Raw genomic sequence first — 13,320 nt, forward strand, 5'->3', positions numbered from 1 at the left:
GGGTCACACAAATGTGTAAAACTAATTCAAAAAGTAATTTTGTAATTTCAAAACTGAAATTGTATTTTGTTTTCAGTAGGGTAAATATTAGAACATATTCATAGGGCTACACACAACTACTGCAAGATAGAAAAGGCATTGGTTTCATTTGGCGCGTTCGCGTTTAATGCGCGCTCTCGCTCTTCGATAACATTATCGCATTCATAAACCGATAGGAGAGGAGGAGAGTGGGCTATTCACTCATTGTTACGGGCTCCGGGAGCGGCGAAAACCCCTACACGTAGAAAAAAAACAGCCGACAGAAAGGTAAATCTTATTTGATTATATTTTCTGTCACTCGCCTAAATATTGTATGTTTATTGCAAACACATGTAGCCTATTGCCAATACCGCTGGCGGGATGGTAGTAACAATTTACCATCGGGATACGCCTGTAGTGATTCAGTTTATGTAGACTAGCCTTCATACATTAAACATCAGTTGAGATGAAGAAGCTCAACCGTCATCTTTTGTTCTGCTTCATGACATTTTATTTGTCGGAATGGATAACACTGGTTTGGTCATTACCCGTGGTCGGTGGAGTGGCCAGCTGGCTGTGACAAAAACAAACTACTACACTTTTATGTCATCACTGTTGTGTCTACCGGTAGTTTTGTAACATTGTTCTAAGCATGTTATGCACGAAAAGCCAGCCGAAGGCGTGAGTAAATGCTATTAGCACGGTCATTTGACTACACTACCGGTATATACATTTTTTTCATATCACATATTGTCTCAACATTTTGGTCATCTTACGTGTCATATTTGAAAGTGCATGATCAGTTGGCTGTTCTTTCGTAATAATGGGATGGTAGAGGTAGTAAAGAATGCTGTGGAAAAGAGCTTTTGGGAATAATTATCTTCCTACAGGGTGTGTGCATATTTACAGGGACAAGATATAAGGCACTTTTCTGTGCTATAACTGTGTTATTATAAGTGCTTGTTTTGGGATGAAATAAGTGCTGCTGTCTTTTTCTATGTCGGTCCATTAGACAATGTTCACTGAAGTTCACAAATTAAATGATGATAGAGACCTCTGATCATTCACTGTTAACGGTTCATACACATTTTCCATTACTTTTAACCAAATTTTCATGACTGTCATTATAGCCTACACGAAAACGTAAGCATTATTAACACTGGAAGGCTGCTGTGTCTAATCCCATGTAGCTTTGTCTTTTGATCCAGCCCTGAAACACCCACGTCTGCTTATCAAGGTCCTCCGCAAGCATGTGAGGTCCTGTTGAGCTGTTGATGTTTGGGCTGCACACACATGAGCTATCCTGGAGGATGGTTGACACCCTTGATATAAAATATTTCAACATTAGAACCAAATACTTTTTTCTTTATAAAATAATTCCCTCATTCAATGAATCAGGGATCAAATGGATAAAGTAGGCTACTTCAAAGCAAGTTATCTAACTAGACATGTTTATATATAAGGTTAAAATATTCATGTTTCAGGGGAGATCTATGCATAGCATTTGTCAATTAGTTTATTCTTAGAATATTTTGTACGTTTTCGTAATTACATGGCTACTGTTTAATAGAGGTGAATCATAGCTTTCCAATGGTGCAGATTTATTTAGTGCCAGTGGAAAGGCGACAACCACATTAATGCTTAGTTAGCTATGGTTAACTAGCGTTATAACTGCTACAAGTTATGTTTTGAATTGGCTATCTAGTTGTCTGTCATTATTTTATACCTGCTGCTGAAATGTCGCGCTCTCTCTCCTCGGGCAACGGCCCACTCACACTGGCGCGCACGCACACAATCACTAAAGGGTCATTTCGATAATGGCTGATATGTAGATTTTTAAATGATTGATAATATTAAAATTGTATGCCTTCATGAATTTCATTAACAAAAATATTTTAAACACATTTCCATGATCTTTTCAGGACCTTACAAACCCCTCATTTGAAAGTTTGGAACAGCGGATCATGCGCATTCAGGTTGGCAAACAGATTCACAGATTAGCGGCAAATAACCTTGAACAAAGCATAATCAGGAAATGAATGCCCACTCTCCATTGCTATTTAATGCAGATCCCGCCTTCATTCTGCTTTGATCAATCTTTTTTGCCTCAGTCTGTAAATCTGGGCCGGCGATAGTCTACTTTGTTTTATAGAGGAGCTGGTAACTGTGAAGTGCTGTGAAAAACAGTGAAGTGCTGGTATGGCGCTCCGGACAGCTCCAGCCCAAGTAAAGCACTGACTATTATGGTAGCCTACTGTTAATACACTAATACAATAATTAGGAATACACTAATGAATGTATTCCATATCCACATACCATATTCTAATTGTCATTAAAGGACAATAATGGATAATTTTTTGTAAAGAGCCTCTTAAAATATTGTGCAAAGATGTATAACAAATTTTATTCAGATCGAGTGCAGCTATTGACATTTGGAATCAGGTATTATTCAGGCTACAATGTACTTCATTGTTTCTGTCTATTTTTGCCTCAGATCCCTTGACATCTACACCTATTGCAGGGATCCACTCTCTGACCTAAATCATTGTTTATAACCTGTGTATGTGGTGAGAAGGGGACTCCTGTGGTCAGACAACCCAAAGCCAGGCCTCATGCTCAGGTGATGAAGATCCTATGATTCAAGAGGGTGATGGAGACAGTCAGCCTCAGCCATGGCAGCCATCTTTTTACACACACAGACTGGTACACTCTGAGACCAGGAACAGGACCAGTCTCTCCCCTGATCGCCACTTACCTGTATCCCAACCCTTTGCTCTCCGTCACCGACCTACTGCTTTGTGAATGAGGCTGATGATTCAGCCTGTCCCTGTCCGCAGCCTGGGTTCTTCCCTAACCCTAACCCTGTCCGTGCAGCAGCCTGCGGGGACCATGGAGCTGCTGTGGGTGCTGTGTGTGTCCATGCTGATGGCTCCAGCGGTGGTGGTGGAGGCCATCCCCATGGAGTCTGCAGCTGGGAGCCACAGCATGTTCACCTGTGAACCTATCACCCTGCGTCTATGTCAGGGGCTGAACTATAACTCCACCTTCATGCCCAACCACCTCAACCACTACGACCAGCAGACCGCCGCGCTCTCCATGGAGGTAAACACTGACTCTCTCTCTCTCTTCTCTTTCTTCTCTCTCTCTCTCTCTCTCTCTCTCTCTCTCTCTCTCTCTCTCTCTCTCTCTTCTCTCTCTCTCTTTCTTTCTCTCTCTTCTCTCTCTCTCTCTCATTTCAGGCATTTAGTTGGGATAGTAAGATTATTGCTGCTGGGTTTAGTCAAGTGCTTGAGGAGTACTGTGTGTCTGGCTGAAGAGACTGTAACTGTACTGTCCTTATCTGTGCCAGACTCAGTGGTCTGTCTGTCTGCCCCATGGACATGGTAACAGTAGCAGACAGTGCTGCCATGGGTAACTGGTAATCATTGTTGATAATGTCAAAGCAGTAGCCTACGTTCAGTCGACTCCTCTAACCCAGGGGACTGAGATCGTATTACCAAAACATTATGGGATAAATTAACTTTTAACCTTTCCTTTGAGACCATTTTTAAAACCCTCAACTATTAAGTGAGGCTGTGAAGTGAATTGTGTGCTGGTCTAGTAGTTTGCTGCAGCTTTAAATGGTTCCTCTCAGAATCCTGCTGTTTCTGTTGTGGCAGACAGGCCAACAGCAACCTGCTGTTTCTGTTGTGGCAGACAGGCCAACAGCAACCTACTGTTTCTGTTGTGGCAGACAGGCCAACAGCAACCTACTGTTTCTGTTGTGGCAGACAGGCCAACAGCAACCTACTGTTTCTGTTGTGGCAGACAGGCCAACAGCAACCTACTGTTTCTGTTGTGGCAGACAGGCCAACAGCAACCTGCTGTTTCTGTTGTGGCAGACAGGCCAACAGCAACCTGTTGTTTCTGTTGTGGCAGACAGGCCAACAGCAACCTGCTGTTTCTGTTGTGGCAGACAGGCCAACAGCAACCTACTGTTTCTGTTGTGGCAGACAGGCCAACAGCAACCTACTGTTTCTGTTGTGACAGACAGGCCAACAGCAACTAGAGAAGATTTCAAGTCATATCTGCTTTAAAGACTATGAACCCCATTTTATGTAACTGGCTTGATTGTTGATTGTTGGCATATGAACTCAATCAGAGAGCAGATGCATTGCCTTTTAGGTTCATCTGATCCTAGTGGTATGCATATTTAATCTATCCAGTACTTTGCAGGTTTGCTTCCTTGCCTTGCTATCCCCCCATCCATCATCCATCCATCTGATCCATACATCCATCCATCCATCCATCCATCCATTCTCCCATCTGATCCAACCATCCATCCATCTGATCCATCCATCCATCTGATCCATCCATCCATCCATCTATCTGATCTATCCATCCATCCATTCCCCATCTGATCCATCCATCATCCATCCATCCATCCATACATTCCCCATCTGATCCATCCATACATCCCCCCCATCCATCAATCTATCCATCTGATCCATCTATCCACCCATACATCCATCGATCTGATCCATCCATCCAACTGATACATCCATCTGTCCACTTGATCCATCCACCCAATTCCCCATGCCCCCCAACCCAAGAATGAGAGAGTAAGAGAGAGAGAGAGGGGGAGGGATGGGGGAGAGACAGAGAGAGAGAGAGGGGAGGGAGGGAGGGGGAGAGACAGAGAGAGAGAGAGGGAGGGTGAAAGAGAGAGAGAGAGAGTGAGAAAGAGAGAGAGAGAGGGATGTAGAGCTTATATAACTAACCTCTGCTCTAAATGTGCCTTAGCCTCGGGAGATCGAGGCATCACACTACATCACATCTTCTCAGAATTAACCCAGCTTATGTCTTTTAAATATCCCACCACATTCCCATGATGTCATTCCATGTAGCATTCCCAAAATATTCCTGAGATCCCAACCTCGGTTAGAGGGGTTAATTCGGTTGTGATTCATAACCTAGCATAAATTTATGACTAGCATAAATTTATGCTAAAAACGGCCCTAGTTCCCTATGAACCAACCAACTTTTCTAACTACTATATTACAAGCCAGGTGAGTGAATCTTCACTGTTGTCTTTCAGCCCATGGTTTTCACACTTGTTTTGTTTGAATGTACACTAGAGGCTTTCGATTAGACACAACTGTTCAGTTTGATTAGACATGTTTTCACACAAGCATGTCTCTGTTAGCACATTCAAAAGCTAGTTTGATGTTTGGAAAACACATGAATCCCAGTAGATGATGAACACACCATGTTGTCTACTAGCTTCGGCATGGCCGACTGGTTGATGGGAGAACACCAGAGCCTTTAGGAAGAGAAAAGCCAAATGAGGATTGACGGCTGATTTGAAAGGGAATTAGATCCACTCAATAGCCATGATAATGATGATTCATTCTTAATTTATTTAATGGCTTATAGCATGGAGAAATTGTGACTTGGATGAGAACAAATGGCTTCCTTTCATCCCTGTCTGGAGAGAAACCCATCTGAAGTGGTATTTCTTTAAAAACCTTCATGGCTGGGACATTAGTACCATCACTGACTAGCACTTGTCTCTGGAGGAGAACACTCAGTGTCTACAGCCCCCAACCCTCATAAACCATCCTCAAATATAGTGTCTTTCATTTTGCCTTTTGGTTTTTGGCTCTTCGGTAGCTGACCATTTTGGACCAAAAAGTATCTCTCAAAATAAACTGTCTGGTCTGGTCTGGTCTGGTCTGGTCTGTCTGGTCTGGTCTGTCTGGTCTGTCTGGTCTGGTCTGTCTGGTCTGGTCTGTCTGGTCTGGTCTGTCTGGTCTATCTTATCTGTCTGGTCTGGTCTGGTCTGGTCTGGTCTGGTCTGTCTGTCTGTCGGTCGTAGATCTGACTGGCATGGGTAGAACAGAGAAAGGAGATAGATTACATAGGGATGTAAACATGCATTCTAAAAAATGTTGGGTGAAAAACAACCTAATTTGGGTTATTCGGTAACCCAGCGCTGGGTAAATATTGGCCAGAACACATGCGTCAATAACCCAACATGTTGGGTTGTTTGGATTACCCAAACATAGGTTCATTTAACCATCCGTTGTGTTTTTATTCATGCGGGGCTGAAGCAGCAGCTGGGTCTTTTTAGAGGTTATTTCCTGGAGGCATGTTCTATTAGGGCCGTGGCTTTCAGATCACTTTTTATGGGCAACATGTCAGAGTTCATAATGTTAAGTTTCTCCACTGCAAATTTACATTTTCCTTGATTATTTTTGCACGTTACATATTTTAATATAAAATTATTATCATTATTTACATATTGTAACAAAGTGGTAACTATCCCAACATTGGGATATACATAGGCTCTTGAGGAAAGGGGGAGACCTAGTCAGTTGTTCAACTGAATGCATTCAGCTGAGATGTGTCTTCCGCATTTAACCCAACCCCTCTGAATCAGAGAGGTGCGGGGGGCTGCCTTAATCGACATCCACGTCGCCCGGGGAACAGTGGGTGAACTGCCTTGCTCAGGGGCAGAAAGACAGATTTTTACCTTGTCAGCTCGGGGATTCGATCCAGCAACCTTTTGGTTACTGGCCCACCTCTCTAACCACTAGGCCCCAACTCATACACTTGTGTAAGCCTCATTAAAGCTGGGAAACCCAGCAGTTAGGACATCCAAACCACCCAGCAGTAGGGACATCCAAACCTCCCAGCAGTAGGGACATCCAAACCACCCAGCAGTAGGGACATTCAAACCACCCAGCAGTAGGGACATCCAAACCACCCAGCAGTAGGGACATCCAAACCACCCAGCAGTAGGGACATCCAAACCACCCAGCAGTAGGGACATCCAAACCACCCAGCAGTAGGGACATCCAAACCACCCAGCAGTAGGGACATTCAAACCACCCAGCAGTAGGGACATCCAAACCTCCCAGCAGTAGGGACATCCAAACCACCCAGCAGTAGGGACATTCAAACCACCCAGCAGTAGGGACATCCAAACCACCCAGCAGTAGGGACATCCAAACCACCCAGCAGTAGGGACATTCAAACCACCCAGCAGTAGGGACATCCAAACCACCCAGCAGTAGGGACATTCAAACCACCCAGCAGTAGGGACATCCAAACCACCCAGCAGTAGGGACATCCAAACCACCCAGCAGTAGGGACATTCAAACCACCCAGCAGTAGGGACATCCAAACCACCCAGCAGTAGGGACATTCAAACCACCCAGCAGTAGGGGCATTCAAACCACCCAGCAGTAGGGACATTCAAACCACCCAGCAGTAGGGACATCCAAACCACCCAGCAGTTTTAGAGTGTGCCAGAAATCTGGTAATGGTGGTATAAGCATCTAGTATGGGGGCCATAGGGGTGGAGGGTGGCTGATTCTAGTTTTCTGTTTGGCTTGTATTGGCGAGACTGAATACTATAATACTTTCTGTATTTATGAAACGGTCATGTAGCAATAATGAACAAAAAATATTGAAAAAAATATTGAATATAATTATGATTTTTTTTCATTCCCATTTAATACCCTTATGCTCTTATTTGACATACATTTGTATCCTCTACAGATAAGGTTTACGGTCACATATAAAAGAGATACTCCACCCATTTGCTGTGAATCCATGTAAAAGGCTGACTATGGTCTCTGATGACTGTCAGACAGACATGCACAGTGTGCAGATAACGGAATATTTGTTCCATGTCATGGTTTGATAAACTCAGCTCAATCTGATTGACTCTATCTATCTATCTATCTATCTATCTATCTATCTATCTATCTATCTATCTATCTATCTATCTATCTATCTATCTATCTATCTATCTATCTATCTATATATATCTATCTATCTCACTCTCTCTTTATCTATCTATCTATCTCACTCTCTCTCAATTAAATTAAATTAAATTCAATTCAAGGGGCTTTATTGGCATGGGAAACATGTGTTAACATTGCCAAAGCAAGTGAGGTAGATAATATACAAAAGTGAAATAAACAATACAAATTAACAGTAAACATTACACATACAGAAGTTTCAAAACAAAAAAGACATTACAAATGTCATATTATATATATACAGTGTTGTAACAATGTACAAATGGTTAAAGCACACAAGTTAAAATAAATAAGCATAAATATGGGTTGTATTTACAATGGTGTTTGTTCTTCACTGGTTGCCCTTTTCTTGTGGCAACAGGTCACAAATCTTGCTGCTGTGATGGCACACTGTGGAATTTCACCCAGTAGATATGGGAGTTTATCAAAATTGGATTTGTTTTCGAATTCTTTGTGGATCTGTGTAATCTGAGGGAAATATGTCTCTCTAATATGGTCATACATCTCTCTCTCTCTCTCTCTCTCTCTCTCTCTCTCTCTCTCTCTCTCTCTCTCTCTCTCTCTCTCTCTCTCTCTCTCTCTCTCTCTCTCTCTCTCTTCATCTATCTATCTATCTATCTCACTCTGGCTAAACAACAACTTGTGTGTGTTTTTTCTCTCTCTCTCTCTCTCTCTCTCTCTCTCTCTCTCTCTCTCTCTCTCTCTCTCTCTCTCTCTCTCTCTCTCTCTCTCTCTCTCTCTCTTTCTTCATCTATCTATCTATCTCACTCTGGCTAAACAACAACTTGTGTGTGTTTTTTAACAGTTATGTAAATGACAGGGCTGGCTATCTGAAGGAGGAGGTGGCCTGTCTCTCTCTCTCTCCTCTTCCGTATTCTCAGTCTTTTGTCTTTCACTCCCTCCCCTTCCCCCTTTCGAGATACACTGCATGGTTGCCTAGGAAACAGGTCCCAATTGTGTTTTTAACAAAGGAGCAGGCTTTCTGTGGCTTTCAGGAGGTGGTCCCCGCTCGCCGCCCTCTGACCTCTGCTGAACACACCATGGCCCATCCTTAAACTAGTCCCTCCATCCGTTGGTGCATCAGCCGTTGCCATGGCAGTTAGGGTAGTAAATGTAGAGAATTGAGCAGAGACGGGGAAAGGAAGGAAGGAGCAGAGAAGGAGGAAGAGGGAGAGGGAGAGAGAGAGAGGAGGAATAGGGAGGGAGAAGAAGAGGGAGGGAGAGAGAGAGGAGGAAGAGGGAGGGAGAGGGAGAGAGAGAGAGAGAGAGAGAGAGGAGGAAGAGGGAGGGAAAGAGAGGAGAAGGGGAGAGAGGAGGAAGAGGGAGCAAGAGAGAGAGGAGAGGAGGAAGAGGGAGAGAGAGAGGGGGAGAGAAGAGGAAGTCTCTGTCCTGTCTGTCCTGTCTCTGTCTGTCCTGTCTGTCTGTCTATCCTGTCTGTCTCTATCTGTCCTGTCTCTGTATGTTCTGTCTGTCTGTTCTGTCTGTCTATCTCTGTCCTGTCTTTGTCTGTCCTGTCTGTCTGTCCTGTCTCGGTCTGTCCTGTCTGTCTGTCTATCCTGTCTGTCTCTATCTGTCCTGTCTGTCTGTCTGTCTGTCTGTCTGTCTGTCTGTCTGTCTCTCTATGTCCTGTCTGTCTGTCCTGTCTGTCCTGTCTCTGTCATATCTGTCTGTCCTGTATCTGTCTGTCCTGTCTGTCTGTCCTGTCTCTGTCTGTCCTGTCTCTGTCCTGTCTGTCATGTCTGTGTGTGTCCTGTCTGTCTGTCTGTCTGTGTATGTCCTGTCTCTGTCCTGTCTCTGTCATGTCTGTCCTGTCTGTCCTGTCTGTCCTGTATCTGTATGTCCTGTCTGTCTGTCATGTCTGTCTGTCTTGTCTGTCTGTCTATCCTGTCTGTCCTCATCTGTCCTGTCTCTGTATGTTCTGTCTGTCTGTTCTGTCTGTCTGTCTATCTCTGTCCTGTCTGTCCTGTCTGTCTGTCCTGTCTCGGTCTGTCCTGTCTGTCTGTCTATCCTGTCTGTCTCTATTTGTCCTGTCTGTCTGTCTGCCCTGTCTCTGTCCTGTCTCTGTCATGTCTGTCTGTCCTGTCTGTTTGTCCTGTCTCTGTATGTCCTGTCTCTGTCCTGTCTGTCATGTCTGTCTGTCCTGTCTGTGTATGTCCTGCCTGTCTCTGTCCTGTCTGTCTGTCCTGTATCTGTCTGTCCTGTCTGTTTGTCCTGTCTGTCCTGTCTCTGTATGTCCTGTCTGTCATGTCTGTCTGTCCTGTCTGTCTGTCTGTCCTGTCTGTCTGTCTGTCTGTCTGTCTGTCTGTCTGTCTGTCTGTCTGTCTGTCTGTCTGTCTGTCTGTCTGTCTGTCTGTCTGTCTGTCTGTCTGTCTGTCTGTCTGTGTGTGTCCTGTCTGTCTGTCTGTGTCCTGTCTCTGTCTGTGTCCTGTCTCTGTCTGTGTGTGTCCTGTCTGTCCTGTATCTGTATGTCCTGTCTGTTCTGTATCTGTATGTCCTGTCTGTTTGTCATGTCTGTTTGTCCTGTCTGTCTCTGTCTGTCCTGTCTATTTCTGTCCTGTCTGTCCTGTCTGTCTGTCTTGGCTGTATGTATGTATGTCTCTATCTGTCCTGTCTCTGTATGACCTGTCTGTCTGGTCTGTCTGTCTGTCCTGTCCTGCCTCTGTCCTGTCTCTGATGTCTGTCTGTCCTGTCTCTGTCTGTCTCTTTCTGTCCTGTCTGTCTGTCTGTCTGTCCTGTCTGTCCTGTCTGTCTGTCTGTATCAGTTCATGATTGATCTGACAGGTTGATGGATCAGTTCATGATTGATTTGACAGGTTGATGGATATGTTGTTGACAGGTTGATGGATATGTTGTTGACAGGTGTGTACGTGAACCAGTCTACTGAAAGATGCAGAAACAACAGAATAAACCAGACTAGTACAGATACGTAGAAAGTGATCAAGCCTACACAAAATAATGTCCTTTCCCTGGTGATGAGGACGCATGGCATTTGATATTCCAATTGAATGCAGTAACATATTTTTTTCCAGGCGAGTGCGACTTGCTGTGAAGCACACAAAACAACGGCATTTCTACACTCAAAAACTGTATGTGAGGGTTGAATTCATTCATTATTTTGTCCAGATGATGTCAGTCATCTCAGATGTCTGTCTGTGCCTCACGTTCCAACAGTCACTAAACCATAATAAAATGACACATCAACGTCACCACCTTTATGTTATGGTGGATAGAAAATCTGAAAGCAGAAATATTGCATTTGATATGTACAAGGCATTTACAAAAGCTGTCTGGATGTAAATGTGATGTGGTTGCTTTGTGTGGGAATCGGCAAGCCTAACAGCCATCCTAATCCCTTTAAATACAGCCATGCGTCTGGGAGGCAGCCCAGACTGAACAGAAATGAGATCCTGTCTACTGGAGCCTCATTTATACATCATGATGAATGATTGGTGTAATACAGTATGTAGGCTAAGCTATGGTGATGATGAATGACTGGTGGATGTGCCTCCTATCTTAGTCATAGGAAGTGTGCGTGCGTGCGTGCGTGCGTGCGTGCGTGCGTGCGTGCGTGCGTGCGTGCGTGTCTGTTAATATAGGTTATGTTAATAAAGGTTATAGGTTAAGTTAATAAAATGTATGTTAATATATGTTATGTTAACATAGGTTATGTTATTATAGGTTAAGTTAATATAGGTGAAGTTAATAAAGGTTATAGGTTAAGTTAATATAGGTAAAGTTAATATAGGTGAAGTTTATAAAGGTTATGTTAATATAGGTTAAGTTAATAAAGGTTATAGGTTAAATTAATAAAGGTGAAGTTTATAAAGGTTATAGGTTAAGTTAATATAGGTGAAGTTTATAAAGGTTATGTTAATATAGGTTAAGTTAATAAAGGTTATAGGTTAAGTTAATAAAGGTTCTAGGTTAAGTTAATATATGTGAAGCTAATATAGGTGATGTTAATATAGGTGCAGTTAATAAAGGTTATAGGTGAAGTTAATAAAGATTATAGGTGAAGTTAATAATGGTGAAGTTAATAAAGGTGAAGTTAATAAAGGTGAAGTTAATAAAGGTGAAGTTAATAAAGGTGAAGTTAATAATGGTGAAGTTAATAATGGTGAAGTTAATAAATGTTATAGGTTAAATTAATAAAGATTATGTTAATATAGGTTAAGTTAATAAATGTTATAGTTTAAATGAATAAAGGTTATAGGTTAAGTTAATAAAGGTAAAGTTAATAGAAGTGAAGTTTATAAAGGTTATGTTAATATAGGTTAAGTTAATAAAGGTTATAGGTTAAATTAATAAAGGTTAATAAAGGGATCGATAGTTTCAGAGTGGAACCATTTCCAGCCGTGTAGCCCATGCTCCACGTGGTATGGTTAGAAATACAATCACTATTCGCAATCACAGCTCATGCTGTGGGTTTGCTTAGTCTGAAGAGGATTTCCTCAGGAAGGCGTTTTATTCGTAACAATAGAAAAGGCGGGTCTATGACACCAGATCATGTCTGTGCTCACGGGGGCGGGCCAATGACTTAGTTAAACTTTAAAGGGAATACAATTCTTTCACATTAAAGGTTTAACATCATATTACATCATTTCACGAATAGTTTAATCTTTACTCATTTTATACAAGAAGTAGATGCAAACCCCATAATTGAGAAATTAATATATTCAGAGATACAGTGGGGCAAAAAAGTATTTAGTCAGCCACCAATTGTGCAAGTTCTCCCACTTAAAAAGATGAGAGAGGCCTGTAATTTTCATCATAGGTACACTTCAACTATGACAGACAAAATGAGAAAAGAAAATCCAGAAAATCACATTGTAGGATTTTTAATGCAATTATTTGCAAATTATGGTGGAAAATAAGTATTTGGTCACCTACAAACAAGCAAGATTTCTGGCTCTCACAGACCTGTAACTTCTTCTTTAAGAGGCTCCTCTGTCCTCCACTCGTTACCTGTATTAATGGCACCTGTTTGAACTTGTTATCAGTATAAAAGACACCTGTCCACAACCTCAAACAGTCACACTCCAAACTCCACTATGGCCAAGACCAAAGAGCTGTCAAAGGACACCAGAAACAAAATTGTAGACCTGCACCAGGCTGGGAAGACTGAATCTGCAATAGGTAAGCAGCTTGGTTTGAAGAAATCAACTGTGGGAGCAATTATTAGGAAATGGAAGACATACAAGACCACTGATAATCTCCCTCGATTTGGGGCTCCACGCAAGATCTCACCCCGTGGGGTCAAAATGATCACAAGAACGGTGAGCGAAAATCCCAGAACCACACGGGGGGACCTAGTGAATGACCTGCAGAGAGCTGGGACCAAAGTAACAAAGCCTACCATCAGTAACACACTACGCCGCCAGGGACTCAAATCCTGCAGTGCCAGACGTGTCCCCCTGCTTAAGCCAGTACATGTCCAGGCCCGTCTGAAGTTTTCTAGAGAGCATTTGGATGATCCAGAAGAAGATTGGGA

General features: G+C 42.8%; 1 protein-coding gene across 7 annotated transcripts in view; it reads left to right on the forward strand.

Annotated features, from left to right (window-relative positions):
* Window positions 1–200: 200 nt before the first annotated feature.
* The window catches only part of LOC139582648 (frizzled-3-like), a 69,070-nt gene continuing 55,950 nt past the window's right edge, over window positions 201–13,320 (forward strand). Inside the window, exons 1-3 of one of the 7 annotated variants that reach the window (XM_071412835.1) lie at window positions 202–306; window positions 1,941–2,264; window positions 2,594–3,120. In XM_071412835.1, coding sequence (XP_071268936.1) covers window positions 2,821–3,120 — 300 coding nt within the window. In that variant the 5' untranslated portion in view covers window positions 202–306; window positions 1,941–2,264; window positions 2,594–2,820. The other 6 variants (XM_071412832.1, XM_071412831.1, XM_071412838.1 and 3 more) reach the window with 6 other exon arrangements.

This window comes from Salvelinus alpinus, chromosome 8 (genome assembly GCF_045679555.1).
Source record: "Salvelinus alpinus chromosome 8, SLU_Salpinus.1, whole genome shotgun sequence".
NCBI lineage: Eukaryota > Metazoa > Chordata > Actinopteri > Salmoniformes > Salmonidae > Salvelinus > Salvelinus alpinus.